This window comes from Cervus elaphus, chromosome 23 (assembly GCF_910594005.1).
Source record: "Cervus elaphus chromosome 23, mCerEla1.1, whole genome shotgun sequence".
Classification (NCBI taxonomy): Eukaryota; Metazoa; Chordata; class Mammalia; order Artiodactyla; family Cervidae; genus Cervus; species Cervus elaphus.
The window spans coordinates 46,242,171-46,260,974 of NC_057837.1; the positions used below are offsets into that span (position 1 = coordinate 46,242,171).

Genomic DNA, 18,804 nt, shown 5'->3' on the forward strand with positions numbered 1-18,804 from the left:
CGGGGAACTAAGATCCCCGAACAGTGTGGCCAAAAACTGTAAATAAATAGACATTTGAAAGTCTGTGAAAAAAAAAAAAAAATAGTTGAAGACAAATCAAACAGTGCAATGAACAAAAGGACTAGAAGATGACTTACTCCTTTTAGTGCTGGCATGCTGCTATCTGTAACCTTTCACCAGTTCCTGTGCCTCAGGGCAGACTTCTGTCCACACCCTCAAACAGGTGTGTTTGCAAAAAAGGGACTCTTCATGTGCAATGACCAAAATTCTCTCTTGCACAAGAGTAAGATTTGTCCATCAAAAGCAACACAGTCACATCAATAAATCTTTCCTCTCCTGCAAGTCTGAAGCAACCAAAACTTAAGAAATGAGAAACCACTGCCCACTCAAAATATCTGTAATATAATACAGTGACAAAAATTACCCACACCCGTACATTTAAGGCATAACCATAGCTTTCAGCAAAGCACAAGTCCTTGAGTTACTTCACTGTTCTGTTCAGTTTACAGATCACGACTCCCAGCTCTGTGAAACCAAACCAGGAAAAAGTGGGGTCAAAGTGCTTCAGCGGCAAAGGACACTATCTCCTGTCCTTTTTACCAGCTTTCCTCTTTCCTGAGAGCAAGTGCTTCGGTTTCATGTCAAACACATGTCTGTCTGCCTCCCCTTTCTTCCCCAAGCGATTCATCTTCTTCTGAGCATTCTTCATCATCATCTTGGCCTTCTTCACCATCTACAAAGGTAAAGAAAAACCTATCAGTTGTGAAAACCCAAATTTCCAAGTGAATTTCCATTACCTGTTAACACTTGACGTGAACAGTCCAGGTCCGTGCTGTGAAGAGAAGCCCTCGTGAGCATCACTCACACCATTTTCCCGTGGACATACCACAGTACCCACAGGATGAAAACTGTACCAGACCAGTCTCATACCTGTGAGGACCAGACACTCTCAGACCTGCAAGATCAGGTACTCTGTTCTGTTCTACTTCCCTCTCAGCAGATGAGGGCATGGAGATCCGGCCATGGAGCTACTCATATCTGACTGACAAGTGGCAATGCTGGTATTAAGTCCAGATTACTGGATGAAATGGCTCCCTGAAAGCACACTGCTGATCAGTTTATACACAGACTTTCTCATCTAGATGAATTTTCAAAATGCTGAAACTAACCATTTTTATATTTAAAGAAAAAAAGGAAAAGTAGTAGTTGCCACAAAAAGAGACTGTACACATCCAAAGTGTCTTTTCCTAAAGACTGCCCCAAACAGCTCCCTGCTGTGGTGGGTGAGGGCCCCATGTCCAGGCTCTGAGCAGGACTATTTCCTAGCACAGCCCTGAGTGGCTGGGACCAAGGCTCAGGCTGCAAGGCTCCTGCAATACCCTGCTCTGTCTGCCCTGAGAAGGAACACACACGTGTAAAGAAAAGGCCCATGGATACCCGGCGGTGCAGGGGCCAAGCCCAACCCCTAGGGTGCAGCACTCAGCCAAGCACACTCCACCACCCACCCCACAATCTCTGCGGCTCCAAATGTTTGCCCCGACCCCCTGAGGGGTCAACCGTAGAGGTTATTAGCTACTAGTTACAGGGACTAACCTTGACATCCCGGAGACCAGAGACATCACGTGGAGGCCGAGAACAGCTCTGACTGCGGGTCACAGAGGCAGGCAGGACAGAGTCTTCCCGTTTCCTCTTCCTGGTGATGCTCCGAGACCTTCTCGCCTGGACTGCATAATGGGCCTGAAACAGAGCAGGCTTCAGTGCCTCGGGGTCCCAGCGCCTTGGGATCCTGGCACCTCGGGGTCCCGGCCTTAGTGACAAACATGAAATTACTCCAGTGGGGGGAGAAGGCACATGGAGGGCTCGTAGAACCATCGTCGAACAAGCTAAATACATTTAAAACATACATAGTCAGGGCCTGCCCTGGTGGACCAATGGGGAAGAGTCCTCCCATCCACCGTAGGGGATGCAGGTTCAGTCCCTGGTCATTGGAACTAAGATTCCAAATGCAGTACAGCATGGCCAAGATAAAGAAACAAATCTTTAAAAAAATAAAACACTGTAAAAAAAAATAAAGTACACACAGTCCCCATTAATTATTGGTCAAATATTCGTCTTCACTCACACAGATGCTGTGTGCTACTCAGAGCTGCCTGTTCAACCTCCTGAGCAGCACGGTTTGTCAAGAGCTGCCCTCCTTCTCAACCCCCTTCTGCAGTTACTGGCCGCCAGAAAGCTCAGCCATGAGGTTGAGCAAAGACCCGGGTGCTGAGGACAGTTTCTGCAGGCCCCTGCTCAAGATGCCCCTCAGGTTACTGTCTGGAAATAAGACTGCACAGTGATGTGAGAGGAAGGCTGGCCGAGAGCCCAACATCCGATAATCATTAGTCAGGAGACATAATGTGAATAGCATGCATGGCTTATCAAAATCCGATTAGTCTAACACAATGGTTTTCCTTGTTTCGGTAATTCCACTTCTGAGAAACTGCTTTGAGAAATAATCCAGAACATGAAGATGCTCTTTCATACAAAGATGTGTACTCTGGCTCAATTCATCAAGAAAACCTGGGACACTAAAAAAGGTATGTGAAATGCCTTCTAACCTCTGGGGTCCGAGGCATGACTTTGAACTATTTACAGCCTATGTTCCTCTCACACCAAGGCACTCAGCACCACCTCCCATTTACTTTGTCTAAACTGAAACAAATTAAAGCTCAATATGAAGACACTGGTCACCAAAATCAAAGTCACAGCTCAAAAATAAGAACTGTGCAAAACAACGTAATTATCAACACAAACCCCGGAAGCACCAACTCCTCTGTAACCTGTTCCTGCCCTGGTTCCCAGAACAGCTCCCCACCCCCACCCCAGCCGTCCGCACTCACATTGTCCTTGTCATCCATGTCAACACCAAGACTGCGCATCTCATCCTCCAAGACCTTCCGCTGAACCTGAAGGGGGAAACGACAATGTTTTAAACAATTAGTTTGATGAAACCTTTAAAAAAAAAAAACTCAAGGAAAAATGTACAGAACAATGATCCATGATACACTTATTTTAGAAACTATTTACTTGGGCTCACATGCATGTTTTTCGAGAACTCATTAAATAACATAAAAGTTAACATTTTCTGTGTGATTATATATTACACTCAGGACAACATACAAGTGACCCCCAGATTCCGCTCAGCTCCCCAGGGGTTCCCACATGCAGACCCAAGAGGCCAGCACCTCCTCCCCCACAGTGGGGGGACACAGCAATGCCACAGCTGTCCACATCATCCACCACCACACAGAAATGACATGTCAAACACACACGTATGCTCCATGGAGACAGCCTGGCCCAGCTCACTCAACCATCCCCCACACCATCCTCCTTCCCTGGGCGCAGTGACTCCAGACAAGAGCCAGGGCCCAAGGAGACGGACCCGAGGACCAGAGGACCCTGGCTCCATCCAATCCACTTGTGCCTCAGCGTGAACCTCCCCATCCTAACCAGTCACAGGGCTCAGATAAATCACTTTGGCTCTGAGTTAGACTGTGTTAGGTTTCTGAAGAAAGTAAAAAGTTAAGTCCTGACCAATAAAGAATTAAAGAATAAGGACATGTTAACTGATGAGTTTACCTCCACAAATTTACCCATAACTCACGATCTTCATTTGTACAGCTACAAAGTAGTTGAATCCAACAGTGAAAGTCACCAAAAAAGGGTGGAACACAATATAGAAGGTCAACACTCAGCCAACCTCAAAAGTCAACTTACACCAACCAAAGGGCAGGGCCATACAGATGCCCGCACACAAAGAACCACTGACTCTTGAGCACAACACTTGCCTTTTTGGCCGTCCGAGGCATCCTGGGCCCCTGTGTGTCCTTCTCTCTGGACTGTAGAATCTTCAGCTTCTTTTTTTCCCTAATCTGTTTTGCCAGCTGTCGAATCTCTGCCATTTCTTCATCTTCACTTTCAGATTCACTGTCATACTCTCCAGCAGCTGTTCTTAGTTCTTCTTCTTTTTCTAACTCTTCCAATTTCTTTAAAAAAAAAAAAGTCATAAAGTCAACAATGAAAAACTCATACATAACAACCTTTACAAAAACCAGGTTTCCCCTAAGCCTTTCGAGGTGATACAAATGCCAGGTTCAGGCTCATGTGGCCTCACCAAGGCTCACCTCCCTGAGAACAGGCAGAGATGAGCAAGAAGACTACACCCACAGAAGCAGACTGTTCCATGCCACTTCTTTACCTTTCTTAAAAAGAATCACTCCCCAAAAAAAAAAGAATCACTCCCAACTCCAAGGTTAAGACATGTAAAACATTCTCTTCTCTCCTAGCAGGTACACAAGAGAACCTCTGTCCTGAAAAGAACCATAAATATCAACCCAAACTGGCCTTGGACCACGACAGCTTGTGTATCCTCCCAAAGCCGTTCCAAATACAAGCTCATTAGCTGTATGGTTAATAATATCTTTAAAAATGTATAATAAACCTCAACAAGAGCCCAAGTCAAAGGTGCCCCTATCACTACTAGTGTGATAAGGCAGGAGGGAAGGAGACTGGAAGGGGATAGGCAAGGTGAAGCCAATCATGGGCCATCAGAGCCCAGACTGTGGAAGCAGGCTGCTACACAATAAGAGACAGAGCAACAGGCACAACTGAAGAGACGAAGACATGAAATATAAATCAAGGACACCGCCCAAGAACTGATAGTTCCTCAAAAAGTAAGACATATAATTACCTTATGATCCAGCAATTCTCCTAGGAATCTGCCCAGACATGCTAAAAACACTCAATACTAATACATGAACCAAGACACCCATAAGGTAGAAACAACCCTTATGTCCATCCATGAGATGAGAGCATGAACTATATACTATATAGAATGTGCCATACATTTGAAATAGAACATCACTAAGAGGGAGGAAGCTCCGACACATGCTACAACACAGACAAACCTTGAAAATACCATGCTCAGTGGGAGGTCAACTTACTGTGTGACTCCACTTATATAAAATACACAAAATAGGCAAATTGACAGACACAAAAAAGGATGTGACTGCCCAAGGCCAGGGAGGGGAGAAGTGCTGTCAGAGCTGGGAGTTACTTAGGGATGATGAAAAGGTTTTGGGACCACAGGGAGGTGGTGGCTGCACAACACCGCGTATGTACTAGATGCCACTTGATCGTACACTTTCACACATTAAGAAAGACGTTACTCAGAAAAGATAGGACCACAACTGAAGGGGAACACAGGGTCTAAGGAAGGCTTTGTTTTTTTTAAAAAAGAGAGAAACTTGTGGACACTCGTATGTTAAGAAATAGCAAGTGAGAAAGGGGCCAACCGCGAGTGCCAGAGCAGGACCAGGGAAGAGGAGGGTCAGGCTGGGGAGTGGGCAGCCCCATCAGAGGGTCCACTCGTGGGGTGAGGCGGGGTTGGGCAGGTGACTGGAGTGTCCACACACAAGAGTCCTTCATGAAGGAGGCACCCTGAGCCCAGCAGAGGAAGACAGGGAGGGAGGTCTGGTGGAGGAAAGAGTGTGCACCAGCCTCAGGTGGAGGGACACAGGGCTGAACACGGGGCCCCAGGCGGCAGAGCCCAGGCTCCTGGTGGGCACAGAAGGAACAAGGGCCGAGGACAAGTGGAGTAAGAAGCTGTGCTCCTATCTCCTGGGTCAGGCTGAAGAGGAGTAAAAGACACACAATGTCACCAGGGACACAAACCTGCATGATGTCAGGGTCGATATAGTCGGCTATGTTATGGCCTTCCCAGATCTCAGGGATCTTGTCATGTTTCTCAGATAAATTCATTATATCCCAGTACTCTAAAGGTCAAAAAACAAACAAAAAAGTCAACTACCGGATGCCCAAAGAGTCACCACTTAACCAAGTCCCACATCTGCAAAGACAGTAGAGCATCTGTGCTCAGCACCAGGTAAACAAGGTAACGTGCTTGAGCAGAGGACTATTCCACGCTCATGCCAGGGCCCATCAGTACCTCAAAACCAAGAGTCCTAAGGCATGAACAAGAGACTATCGATGCTATCAGCCTGGCCCAGCAGTATACACCAGGAAAGGTACAAAAATAATCCCTCACCAAAAACAAGAGAAACCTTACCTGGAAAGAAAAAAATCTCAGCATCCTGGCAACCTCTCACCTTCAAGAAATTAAACTAACAAAATGCTGGACACTTGTACCCACTAAGGTACTCTCATACTTTTCACATACCTAGCATCTTAAAACAACTACCACACTTGAGCCCTTACTTTGAAGATCCAGAATATAATCATCTCCCATCTCCAGTTCCAGGTCCCGTTCCTGCAACGAAAATGCAATAGTTTTCATCAGCACTTCCAACCCCCAAGGCCAGAACTGTCAGGTGCCCACCAGCCCCATGGCATTACCCCTCTCCAACCTTTTGCCACCTGAAGCTCAGCACCAACTTCCAGTGGGAAACCTGCTTCCACCCCTGGCAGCCCTGTCCCCCAACCCAGGAGGGGGTCCCAGACCTGGGGATTATGCTCCCAGGCGCCCCTGTCCCCACTCCAGCACAGGCCTGGGGCTCCCTCACCTACCCGCTTCCTCTTCGGCTCCCCGAGCTCCATCCTCTTCCTGCGTGCCACCACACCTTCAGGGATAAATGGGGGCCTCTCCTGCGAAAACATGATTGGAAATACCCACGTGAAATGCTTGCTGAATCAAAATACAAAAAGAAAAAAAATGTCTACAGAATGTACAGAGCTTCCCAGGTGGCACTCCTAGTAAAGAGTAAAGAACCCGCCTGCAATGCAGGAGATACAAGAGACACAGGTTGGACCTCTGGGTTGGGAAGATCCCCTGGAGGAGGGCATGGCAACACATGTATGCTTGCCTGGAGAACCCCAAAGACAGAGGAGCCTGGCAGGCTCCTTTAGGGCTCCTAAAAAGTCGTACATGACTGAAGTGACTGAGCACACATGCATAGAACACACAAGTCTGACTTCCTTAATATAAAAATTAGAAATCAATAAGAGATAATCAACCTACAGAAGTGAAGAACTCAATCGGTATGTTAATCACCATGAAATACCCAGTTCCACACAACGTTCAGTAACTAGAAACAATCAAGTTGAATAATCAGTGAGCACAACTCCCTGAAACCACAACGGAGAAACATCACTTCTTATAATGTTCACTTTATTTTGGAGAAAAAGATGTGTGGTACTGAAAAAAATTGAAAACTGGCACAACTTTCTGTGAACAAATAGTTTTACAGTAACAAACATCACTGGCAATCATCTTTACCTATTGTTAGTTCCCAGACTGGTCACCAAAAATTAGTGTTGAATGAACAGAATACAAGAAGAAAACATCAAAATAATTAACAACAACAAAAAAAAAAAAAAAACCCCGTGAAACTTCCCTGGCAGCCTAGTGGTTAGGATTCCCAGCCTTCACTGCCAGGTTCCGGGTTCAATCCCTGGTCAAGGGACTGAGATCCCGAAAGCTGTGCAACGCAGACTAAAAGAAAACACACCACGACAACAGAATCATCTGTGGTCTGTCATACTGATAGAATAGGAAGTGTGCATTCTCAAACCGTCAGGATCATAAACTTCCAGTGCACTTTTGAGAACAATGACATTTTTGATGGCATGTCTTAAATTTCACTCTACAGATAAACTTGCAATTAAAAAAAGAGACCTATGCATACCACCCTATTTAAAATTTGAGGAAAGCTGATATGCCAGAATGTTTCTGGAAAGATAAACGAGATGAGCTCAGGAGGCAGCCTCTGGTGCAGGGAGCAGCAGTTTAACCTGGCTCCTCCTTTCACCTTTTCAATACTGTCACACACATGGTGTGACCTTGATCTAAGAGCACCCAAGAAACCCCACCAGCCCCACAAGCCCTGACTCCAGGGCCTCCATAGGAGGTCTCACCTTGTCATCTCTCCTGCTGGGAACAGCCAAGTGCAGTCTGTTCAGCACCTCATTCACTTTATTTCCCTTCATTTTGGTTTCAACACGATGAGCCAAAAGCCTGTCACAAGCCTAGGAGGATGAGAACGCACGGCTCTGGGTCACGGGGCATCCAGTGTCCCATCACATCTGAAAGGGCCCCAGAGCCCCTCGCCAGATGGACCCAAGGCTGGAACCTGCGGGGCTCTCCCTCAGAGCAGCCTCTGCAGGCTGGGTGCTGGGACCCCCAAGTTCAGGAAGTTGCCCGGGGCAGACTGTGTGCTCCTGGAGTGGGGAGCGGTTGCTGTCTCCCTTCCTGGGTCAGGGCAAGCCCAGCCCAATGCAAGAACCGAGGGGGCAGGACCGCTGCAGACGATCCGTGGTGGGAGTGTGACCCCCACTCCCAACACTCACAGGGCAGGAGGAGGGGGTGCGGAGAGGGCAGGGAACCCGGACGCATCTCTCAGCGGGGCTGCTAGAGCTCCGGGCTGACCAACCTCCTATCAAGGACAGGCCCGCTTACAGGGAGGACTGACCTCTGTCTTCACTCTGATAACCCCCTCCTCCGTCAGTGTGCTGGTCTCCACCACAGGAAAGCCTTCCGCCTGCAGGTCTAGAAATATTTTCTGGGAACACAATGGATGAGTAAACATGAGCTGCAGCATTTAACCTCACTTCCCATCCACAAACCGTCCAACTCCTCAAACAGGTGCTACAGATGTTAATCACAACAAACACCTCTGTGGTTTTTATTTCTTCTGAAGAACATCTCCCCAAAACTGTTATTTATTTGTCCCTAAATTCTGCTGTGATTGACAATGCACATTATGGGGAGAATCAAACCAGAGTGCAGCAAGCAAACCTGAGGCACTCAAGAACATTCTGTGAGGCCTACCCTTCTGAAAAGAACCTTGGCAAAATCAAGATATATCTCACAGACAATGCTCTCGATGTTGTTCTTTATAAATACCTGGTCTCCTCAGCCTAAGATAGTTCCCAAGAAAACACCTCAGAAACAGGTAAGACTCATCAACGAACGAACCACTAAGACCCTAAGAAGGACCCCACCTGCGCCTCCACCAAGGCTACCTGACACCTCACCGCCCGCCCAACCACACTCCCCCAGTCCAGAAACAAGTGCCCAGCTCAGGACTTCAGGCTGCTCAGGATGGAGCTCTGCTTCCCTCCTAGGCCCCTCCTCCCTGGAAACACCAATCACAGCATGACCAGCGTGGCCACCCGTACCCATGCCACCTGCCCAGGTGCCCAGCTGAGAGACAGCCCTTCCCAACAAGCAGCTCCTGGAGCTGCCGCTCTGACCACAGGCACTGCCAGCCCCATGGCCTCTGAGAGAGGCCACAGGAAACCTCATGGTCCCTCTGCCACTGATGGGCATCCATGAGGTTACAGTGACTCAGTCACTAAGGACATAATCGCAACCATAAAACAAAACTCTGTGAACTAGCATCACTAACGTTCCTTCTCAACTCTGGTTGTGGGAGACGAGGTTCAGAATCATCAGAAAATTTTGAAAACATCGAGGCAACTTACCTGATTGTCCCCAGAAAGCTCAGAGATCCTCTTCACATCACATTTGTTTGCTATGATGATAAGAGGCTGCAGCGAGGAAGAAAACTAATGAAATCCTCACCTTCGCACTGCATGTTACTCAAGAGACCCCACACCGGCCCACACCTACCTTGTTGACAAAGAGTGGCCTGAGGTTCCGGAAGAGTTCCAGCTGCTCCGCAAGCCCATGGCCGCACTGCTCTGACAGGTCCATCACATACAGCACTGCGGCTCGCAGGTGGGCCAGCGCCGTGATGGCCTGCATCTCGATGGTGTTGCGGTCCTCCAGAGGTTGGTCCAGGATCCCAGGGGTGTCCACCACCTGTGGGCAGACAAGTCAGCCCAGCACACAGGCCAAGGGTGCCCACAGACCTAGACCCAGCCCTGGCGGAGCTCCCCACTGACCACGGTGCAGGAACAAGGCAGAGGAAGAAAGGACAAGTGAAAACTGGGGGAGGGGCTCTCACCGAGGAACGAGCCCACCAGCAACGCTGAGGACTGGATAAAAAGAGGACTGCTCTTTCTATTAGCCCTAGATTAACCAGCAAGCCCCCAAGTGCTCAGAACAACATCACTGAATCATTACATTCAACTGTGAACACAGGCTGCGCCACCCTTTCTGGGTTTCTGAGGATGCATCAATCAGAAGTCCTGCTGTAAGCAGAGCGCAGACACCACATCGGGAGCTGCTGTGTCCCAAGTTCACCCGAGGACGGAGAGCGGCCCCCATGTAGCCCTGGAGCCTGTCCATGGGGGGTGGGGGGTGCTCCTGGCGACCCGGGACCTGCTCCCAAGCCCCCAGGCTCCTTGGACATGGGCAGACCCTCATCGGTAGGAAGCCCAGAGCCAGACGCCAGGAATGAGGCCGCACACCCCAGGCTAGCGCTCACCTGCCAGCGCAGGTACTTGTAGTCCATGTGCCCCACAAAGAGAGACTTGGTGGTGAAGGCGTAGGGCTGGACGTCCACATCCGCTCTTGTCACCTGGAACAAACCACAGGTTCTGACTTTTACACTCTCAGAACAGACACGCCTCAGCCGCACAGCATCAAGACTGTCGGCGGTCAGAAGAGACCCCACGACACCTCACGTGACAAGACTGCTAAGAGCCAGCACTGACCAGGCAGCCCCCCTCAGTCTACGCAAGTGGGTCCTCCATCAGTGCGGGGACAGCACCAACCTTATTGATGAAGCTGGACTTGCCAACGTTGGGGTACCCACACAGAAGCAAGGTCCTCGTGTTCGGGTCAATGGTGGGCAGACGGGACAGATGCTGACGCACTGTGAGAAGGCGAAGGTAAATGTGCTTAACTTCATGAAAAAGCATAAGCAACTCAAAGCTGATGGTCTGCTCAACTTAGCTGTACACTCCAGGCCTGTGGCCATGTTATCGCACTCCAACAATGATCATACACGTGACGAGAAAACATGAATGAATGGAGAAGAGACCAGTTGCAGGGGTATCCAGGCTGAACCCAGAACCCTCCTCCCACGTCCAAACAGCGTGGGTTCCCACCCAGTAGACTGAGGTGGGGTCCAGACCACACAACCCAGAGGACTGAGCAGAGAGTCGAGTTTGAAAGGGCAATTCAAGCAAGTATGTGCTCTAGCACTTCCTGGCCTACAGGGCTCCTTTTCCACTTAACGAGCAACCCTCAGGACCTCGACTACTCCAGCAGCACACTGGGCAGGCCACCTAAAGACCTACCCGAAGACTGGAAGCACTGTCAAAGCAGCTCAGAGTTATGATGTTGTTGCAAATTATATGCGAGATGCTGGGAGAGGGGATCAAAATCCAATCAGTTAAAAATAATTGAAATGTAAAAATATATACGCGTGCAAAACAGCAAAAAGTTGTTTCAATAAAAATTGTTCTACATTAATTCACCTACTGAATAAAACTACCAGGTAACAAAACTGGAATAGCAGTTTGATGCTAGCATGTTTCACACTAAAATGTCAGTAACAGGTAAAACTACGGGTCACTTTATTTTTATACATTTTGGTATCTCCTTGCCATTTATAGTGTACATGCCTTGCCTATTAAATTTGAAAGACATAAATGTTTTTAATAGTGCTACTAACACGTAAGCATTAATTAAGTTCTAGCTGCTTTTTCAATCACATCTAATCTGTTAAGACTTTCTTACAGGCTAGACTGGGAAAAATAATTTGTTCCTTTGATCTCTACAACAAAACAAAAATAAACATTATAAAAATAACTCTTAACAACAAACAAGTACTTTAACAGAATGCACTAACAAGTAGTTAGTTGCTGATGCATAACAAGTACCTTGTTCCAAATATTCCAAACTCTGCTTCTGTCTTTTGATAATAGTACACATCCGCCCGAGAGCAGCGCGTTTCAGTTGCTTGCAACGGTACAGAGAATCACCATATTTCATGAGCCGAACATAATCTTTAGCTACGCTGAAAAACAGAAAAATGTGTAAGATTTTGCTCTCCTTTGACAATAACTTAAAAAATACTACATTAAGAAAATCCCTTACTTGTCCACTAAATTTTTGGCAATGTTTATTTGTCCTAGAGCCAACTTGTAATGATCCTTGTCATAGAGAATGTTCATCAAATCTGCATAAAATGGATGAATATCCTGTAACAAGAACAACAGAATGGTCACCTTGGTCTGGCAGCTTCTCCTCTGGTGTGTGGATAACACTTGAACATAACTTCCTAGGGAAACACATCACACCTTTTGCCCTTCTTCATCGCCCACCCTCCCCCCTGAATCTTCTCCCCAGGCCTCTCTCCTGAACAGTGACTATTTAGTCACAGAGGAAAAACAGAGTCAGCGGGGAAGCCAAGTCCACCTGCCCTGTGCAGGCCTGGCCAGGACCAACTCCATCTGGGCACCAGAGCCCACCCCTTGGGCTCAAGAAGAGAGCTCCAGAAATACTTTCCCATCCATCCAGCCAGTCCCATTAACCTGTAAATGTGCTGTTATTGCCCAAAACTTAAAAAGAAAGTTTTAAAACTCCTGTCTCTTTGCTTTTCTTCTGTTTGCACAGGTGTTTCCTGGTGCTGTCACCTCATCCTTACTGCATTTTTCATCCTCAGGTACGTTCCGAAGTACCTGCACTTTCCCCAGAAACTATACCCTCCTTCAGCCAGTGGCCACTAAGCACTAGCATCAAGTCCTAGAATTCTACACCTGCAGTTTCTGTCACATGAACCAATCTCTTCTGCCTTAACCCACCTTCAGGGACTATCTCAGGGCAGTTAAGGCTCTCAAGCTGTATTGCAAACCCCACATCCATCATCATCTCAGCAACTTTGCAACCACGTGGTCCCACTCAGGGGCTCCACAGGCAAGGTCCACTCCTGCATCCTGCAGCTAAGCACGCAGGCAGAAGGCTGGTGCAGCAGGGCCTAACTTTGGGGGCTCAGTGAAGAAGGCAGCGCCCCACGAGACGGCCTCTCCTAACAGCACACTAACCATCAGCCGCAGCAACAAGATAACACACACTGCTGGGCCTCAAGCCACTGGACCCATCTGAAGCCACAGGAAAGGGAGCCTTGGAAAGGAGGAGGAGAGGACACACATAGGCCACCAGAACCTTGGGCTTCTGAATTCAGTCCACAGCTTTCAGAATTCCAACTGTCCCCACAGTCTAGAGGTTACAGAGAAAGCCTGAGGCATGCTCCGGGCCCTCAGAGATGGGAGTTTCACTGGGAAAACAAGATACTAAGGAATCAAAAAACCTCTGATCTGCTCCCAGTTTCGTTACTAACTTTCAGAGTAAACTTTGACAAGTCATTTCCTCTTTCCTTCACTATTGGTCAACTGAGTAGACACAGCTGGTTTAACCTTGCCTGAAGGTTAATATTTACATAATCACTTACGTCCCACAGAGTCACTTACATCCAATTTAGGGAAATCGGTCAGAATTTGTGAGAGTCTGTCATGGTAATTCTGCTGAGTAAATTTGACTTTCCTCATATAAAAATGTCTAATGCGATGGATTTGGTAATGTTTGTGTATAACTGTCGGAGTCTTTCGTTGAGTCTTCGATAATGTCAGGTCAATAAAGTCCTGCAAAAAAATAAGACAGTTAACACCAAAAATGTCTCCTTTCACCCCCTTATTTGAAATCACCTTAAAAGACTAATGTTCAACAATGTATTTTAAACTACAAACACTTTTTCTATTTTAAACTACAAACACTATTCTAATTAAATCCTCAGTGTAAAGCTGTGTTCATCTTTATGGTTCCTTGCCTTTATGAAAACACTCGGCAAATGCCTGCTGAAATAAATTTTATCCCACACTCTTGACATTATCCTAACTTCCATGAACCTAAAATCATCTGAAACGTAAGTACCCAGAAAACTCAAGCACAAATCAGGAAAAAATAATGTTTTAAACAGAAACAGTTCTACTATTTCGGTTTGTGTATCTCCAGTTTTGACAGCACACAAAATAACTGGTAAGACTAAAACCCGCTGTTTTCAATTTCCCAAGGTAAGGTGGACATGAAAGACTCCGGCATGAAGTCCTGAGCAAGCCGTTCAAGCAGATAGGTATGAGACGCTGTCTGCTCTGGGAGGCATGCTGCCGCCGGTCGTCAGTCTGACAGAGACCACGCAGACCCACCTACTTCAGAGAGCTTCCTGACTCTCCGCGTCTCTTCCGGGCAGATCCCAACCCCCTGAGAGCCCTAATCTCTGAGGAAGGACCCCCAGAACCCAACTCCTCAGGGGCCTAATCTCTGAGGAAGGACCCCCAGATCCCAACCCCCTGAAGGCCCTAATCTCTGAGGAAGGACCCCCACTCTCTGGGAGGACCCCAAACCAAGGGGCCCGAATCTCGAGAGAACGTAACCTAGGAAGGGGCCTGGCGGAGAAGGAGGCCTCTTCCAGCCCACCGCTACACACCGGAGCCCCAGCGTCCCGCGGCCTGGCCTAGAAAAGCGGGGACAGAAGGGCCCTTGGGGTCTCCTACCTTGGCGGACGGCACCACCGTGATCTTCTTGAAGTTGTAGTGCGCCATGCCGGCGATTAGCCACGAGGGGACAGCCGCCCGGACTTCCGCCGAGGAGCCGGGGAATAACTTCCGCTGAGAAGTATGAGACTTCCGCCTGCGTTGCGTCAGTTCCGGCGCTTCCTGCTCCGCACGCATCGTCTCGGGGTCGCACGGCGCCCTCGCCTGGCCGGAGGAGGGGTCGCGGGGTCCGGGCGGAGGGCGCGCGCGGCGGGAGGAGGACGGCGCCGAGAAGGCGGCGATGAGGTCCAGTCTCCACAGCAGAAAGGAGAGGGTCTTGAGGGGCCTCCCCGAGGATCTGTGCTACCCAGCCGGTCCAGGGCCTGACTGACCTGGGCCATAGGTCTGGGGGGCCTTTGGGAGCCTGGGAGGGGGGGTGCTTCAGAGGGGCTCGAAGGGCTCCAGGGGTCTCGGGGAGTCTGGGGTCTCCGGAGATCGGGGGGTCTGGGGTCTCCGGAGATCTGGGGTCTGAGGTCTCCGGATCGAGGGTCTGGGGGCGGGGGCGCGGGCTCTGGCTGGGTGAGAGGGAGGTGGGGGGCGCGCGGGTCTTCTCTTTGCACGCTCACGTCTCTTCGCCTCCGGTGAGAGCGATTGAGTCCTTCCTTTTTTTAAATTTTTTGGTCGGTGAGGCGGGTGGGATCTTAGCTTCCCCAGCAAGGATGGAACATCCGCCCCTGCACTGAAAGCTCAGTCTTAACCACCAGACCGCCAGGGAAGTCCCCTGCTGAATCTTATTAAATAAAGGCCGTGGAGGCCCAGTCGTGTGCGACAAGCAACGCCTCTCCTCCCCCGCGAGGCCCCCCGGCGACCCTACACCACCACCCCATCTTGGCCCCACCAGAGCTGCCAGCCTTCCCCCAACCCAGGCCAGCCGCAGGCCTTTTGTCCCTCTTCTTCCTCAGAAGCCCCTCATCTATCCCTCCGCCTCGGTGACTCTGGCTCTTGTCCTAGCATCTCTGCGCCCCGGACCGTGGCAGACTGACCTGCCCACTGCCTTGCCCCAACGAACTCCACCTGGAACTTTGCCCCCCACCTTTGCTCTGCCTGCCAGGGGTGGCCCCAAATGCCTCTGTGGACCAGACACTTCCAGTCAGTTGTGCACTGTCCGCGGGCACAATTCCAGATTTGCAGCACAGCCTCTCTGAGAATCAGACTGCAGATGGGTCCATCCTTGGGGCCTTGTGAAGGGAGACAGTCCTTCCCCTCCCGCTGTCACTGCAGGAGCGGAAGGCGCAGCCCAGAACCGGGCTGACCTGCTGCGAGTGCAAAACAGGCCGCGGGTGAGATGAGGTCAGGAGGAAGGAGATGGCCCCTGAGACTTGCAAAACCTCACAGATGAGGGACAGGGCAGGAAAAGCCCACCCAAGGCAGAGGGCTGTGGTCGGCTCCACGGCTGCCCTCTGGAGTGGACGGAGAAGAAGGCTGGGGTGCTGGGACACTGGGACACTGGCCTCCCTAACCTGCTACGGGTTGGCCACTCCTTGTAGAGCCCAGGACCACATCCTGCGGGAAACTGTACCTGCGTGTGACCAGGTGTGGTGCACTGTTCAAAGCACCTACCCACGTGTGAACTCATTTCAGCCCTACACCCAACTCTGTGAGTGGGCGGAGAACCAAGGCCCAGCAAGGCTGCCACTAGCCTGTCACAGCTAAGGGGAAGCAGTGGGGCTTGAAGCTGGGTGGCTACCCATGTACCTGCTGTCCACCAGCAGCTGCTCTGCCCCTGCATCATCTCCGCGCCCCTTGACTTCTCAGATCCTTTTAACAAGTCCTCTCATTCTTACGTGAAAATGTCTCCTACACTCCCCAAATTCCAACACAGAAAGTAATTCTAGAGAGTCAGGATTCTCTCATCTGTCACTAGATGTACTACCCTTTTTTTGTGTCATGGGTGTTACAAGTGTGCCTCCTAAGTCTGTGGCACTTCCGAAGGAAGCCTGCGAGGTGGTTAGACTCGTCAGGATCATTTGCTTAACCCCAGACAGCTGTGCCCACCGTTCCTGAGACGCACAGAGCCGTGCTCACACCCCTCTCTCTTCCTCAGGTACCTGTGTGTCCCTCAGCCTTCCCCCTCACTCTTATATGGTCCATTCCTCCTCCTTAAAAACTATTATATTTAGATAAATTCAACCAATCCTTTGCTCTAAATAGCAAATATCCTTTCTTTAGTTCTTAGCTCTAAGCAATAATAAAACAATTTCTTACCAGTTGTGTAAGACTGTAACATTTACCAAGTGCTTTACTTTTTAGTATCAGCAATATTCACAACAAGCTTGTGATGTGGCACTAAACCAAGACCAGAGGCTTGCTTCTCCCCAAAGGTGCTCCAAGTCACAGGACCCCAGGCCCTGCTGAAGGCCAGCATCGTCTCAGCTGTCCCATAACTTAATCATGTATATAGACAGTATATGGAGGGAACAGAATTTTTTTTTTAATGATGATAATGTGGATACATAATTTTCTTGGTTTTACAAAGAACAGTTGAAGTCTCCTTGTTCAATAGAAAAGAAGAGGAACCACTGGAGAAACCAGAAACATAACCTTGACAAAGAGAAAGCGCATTCAAAATATCCCTGTCAGAGAAAAACCTCAGAGGACTTCATACATCCTGTTAATGAGAAGTGGACAGATCCTTGATATTTTTACGATTCAGCCGTGAATCTGAAATCATATTACCCTAAAACACTAAACTCTTGAGCTGCTGACGAGCCCTGCACTCACAGCTATGAGAGCCATGTCGAGTGACCCATCCTCAAAGCCCTGGAAAGAGGTACTTGCACACAGACCACCGCAAATCAACTCTGTATGGAAACCTCGTCGGGGCACATGGTCGTGCCCTGAGCGTTGCCACGGAGCATATAGAATGCCTAGCTTCTCATCAGGGAGTCTCAGTTCAACGTGTGGTGAGAGAATCAGCACAGTCATGCAGAACCTGAGCTATATGCCCGCCTTTGAGGGACAAGAACTAGCACATGAAACCCTCCCCTAGTGTCTGTGTGCCCAGACCATGGGCCCTCTGCTCGGCCACCAGGCCCATCTGGATGGACTCATGAGCACTGTGACTTGGGGAAAAAGAGACCCAGAGGCAGGGCAAGGCGCCAAGCATCCATTCAGCCTCCACTCCACCAGCTGGGGCATGGCTTCCCGGGGTCAGGTATGTGTCTAGACCACACATCTCTGGACACACGGCCGGGCTCCCGGGCCCTTTCTCAGGAGAGTGGATGGGCCAATAGCCAGTTCCCGAGCTCATGGTGCCAGTGCACTAGGGTGTCCAGTGACCAGGGCTCCTCAGACCATGAGCCTGGTGAAGGACACTCCCCAGGGTGCCCAGCATGCTTTCTGGTGACTTCCGACCACCAGGGCACTTGGCAGCCAAAGGGCTTGTCTCCAGGCCTCTTTATGTTGGGATTGGTCTCCCTACTTTGCTGCCTTGTTGCTATAGTTCTGATTGATGAAAAGTACATCCTGCAGCAGAGTCTGTGCCAGGAACTGTGACCAAACTTCATACCTAAAAGGAGCCTTTGTGTGGGGATTAGTCAAGTAGCTGTAGGTCACGCAGATCTGCCATGAGACGTTAGGACCCACGCGCCTGGCAGTCCCTCCCTGCATCCCCAGAAACTGTTCTGGTGGCTTGTTCAGTATGACTCCGGTGTCCCCCAGGTCCAGCTTACTTCCCACAACCCCTCGAGGGCAGACTGTATCTCCCTCCTGATGTTTCCCGCTCTGGCAGCACTGCCCCAGGCCTCTGAGGACAGCGGAGGTCAGCCAGTGGGAAGCTGGTGAGGCCGGGGGCAACACTTACTCTGTGCTGCTTGGGGTCCCCCCTTTCACAGCTCCACCCTCAGCTCCGGACCTCCAGCTAACAGCAGTGGGGGGGCGCCTCGAGGGGGTGCACCCAGACACCTGTCCCATGGAATAGTCAGGCAGTGCCTGACCCCAAATGAGCCAGCTTGGCTGCAGGGACAGACAGGAGGACAGCTGCCTGGTGAAACTGGGTGCCTGCTCCTTGCGGCCGCATGTGACTCTCCCCAGAGACAAAGCGGGGCACAGGGGGGCTGCAGAAAACACTCTACCGCTGAGACTTTATGATACAGCAGAAACAACTGCCTAAACCCTGGGGAAGCCGCTTACCCTCCTCAGGTAAAATCTGAGAATGGAGCCAACAGCTGATCAAACAACTTTATCAGGCAAACAAGCCCACACCCACGGCGCAAGGCTTCTGGGTGACTTCCCTCGGGCAGCTCTCTGCCCCCCTGTGAAGTCCAGTGCTCCTGGAAGTCCAAAGGCCTGGTCCCTGTCCCT

The 18,804-nt window shown here is 49.8% G+C and overlaps 1 protein-coding gene across 1 annotated transcript; it reads right to left on the reverse strand.

Annotated features, from left to right (window-relative positions):
- Positions 1 to 232: 232 nt before the first annotated feature.
- GTPBP4 (GTP binding protein 4) lies at positions 233 to 14,609 on the reverse strand. Its single transcript, XM_043883872.1, has 17 exons — positions 14,464 to 14,609; positions 13,384 to 13,554; positions 12,011 to 12,114; positions 11,794 to 11,930; positions 10,681 to 10,781; positions 10,392 to 10,484; positions 9,632 to 9,823; positions 9,484 to 9,549; positions 8,469 to 8,558; positions 7,915 to 8,025; positions 6,568 to 6,645; positions 6,259 to 6,310; positions 5,716 to 5,816; positions 3,831 to 4,028; positions 2,883 to 2,948; positions 1,594 to 1,737; positions 233 to 733 (listed from the first exon to the last, which is right to left on the reverse strand). The coding sequence occupies exons 1-17, from the start codon at positions 14,509 to 14,511 to the stop codon at positions 581 to 583; spliced, it is 1,905 nt and encodes a 634-aa protein (XP_043739807.1). The 5' UTR covers positions 14,512 to 14,609; the 3' UTR covers positions 233 to 580.
- Between the last annotated feature and the right edge of the window lie 4,195 nt (positions 14,610 to 18,804).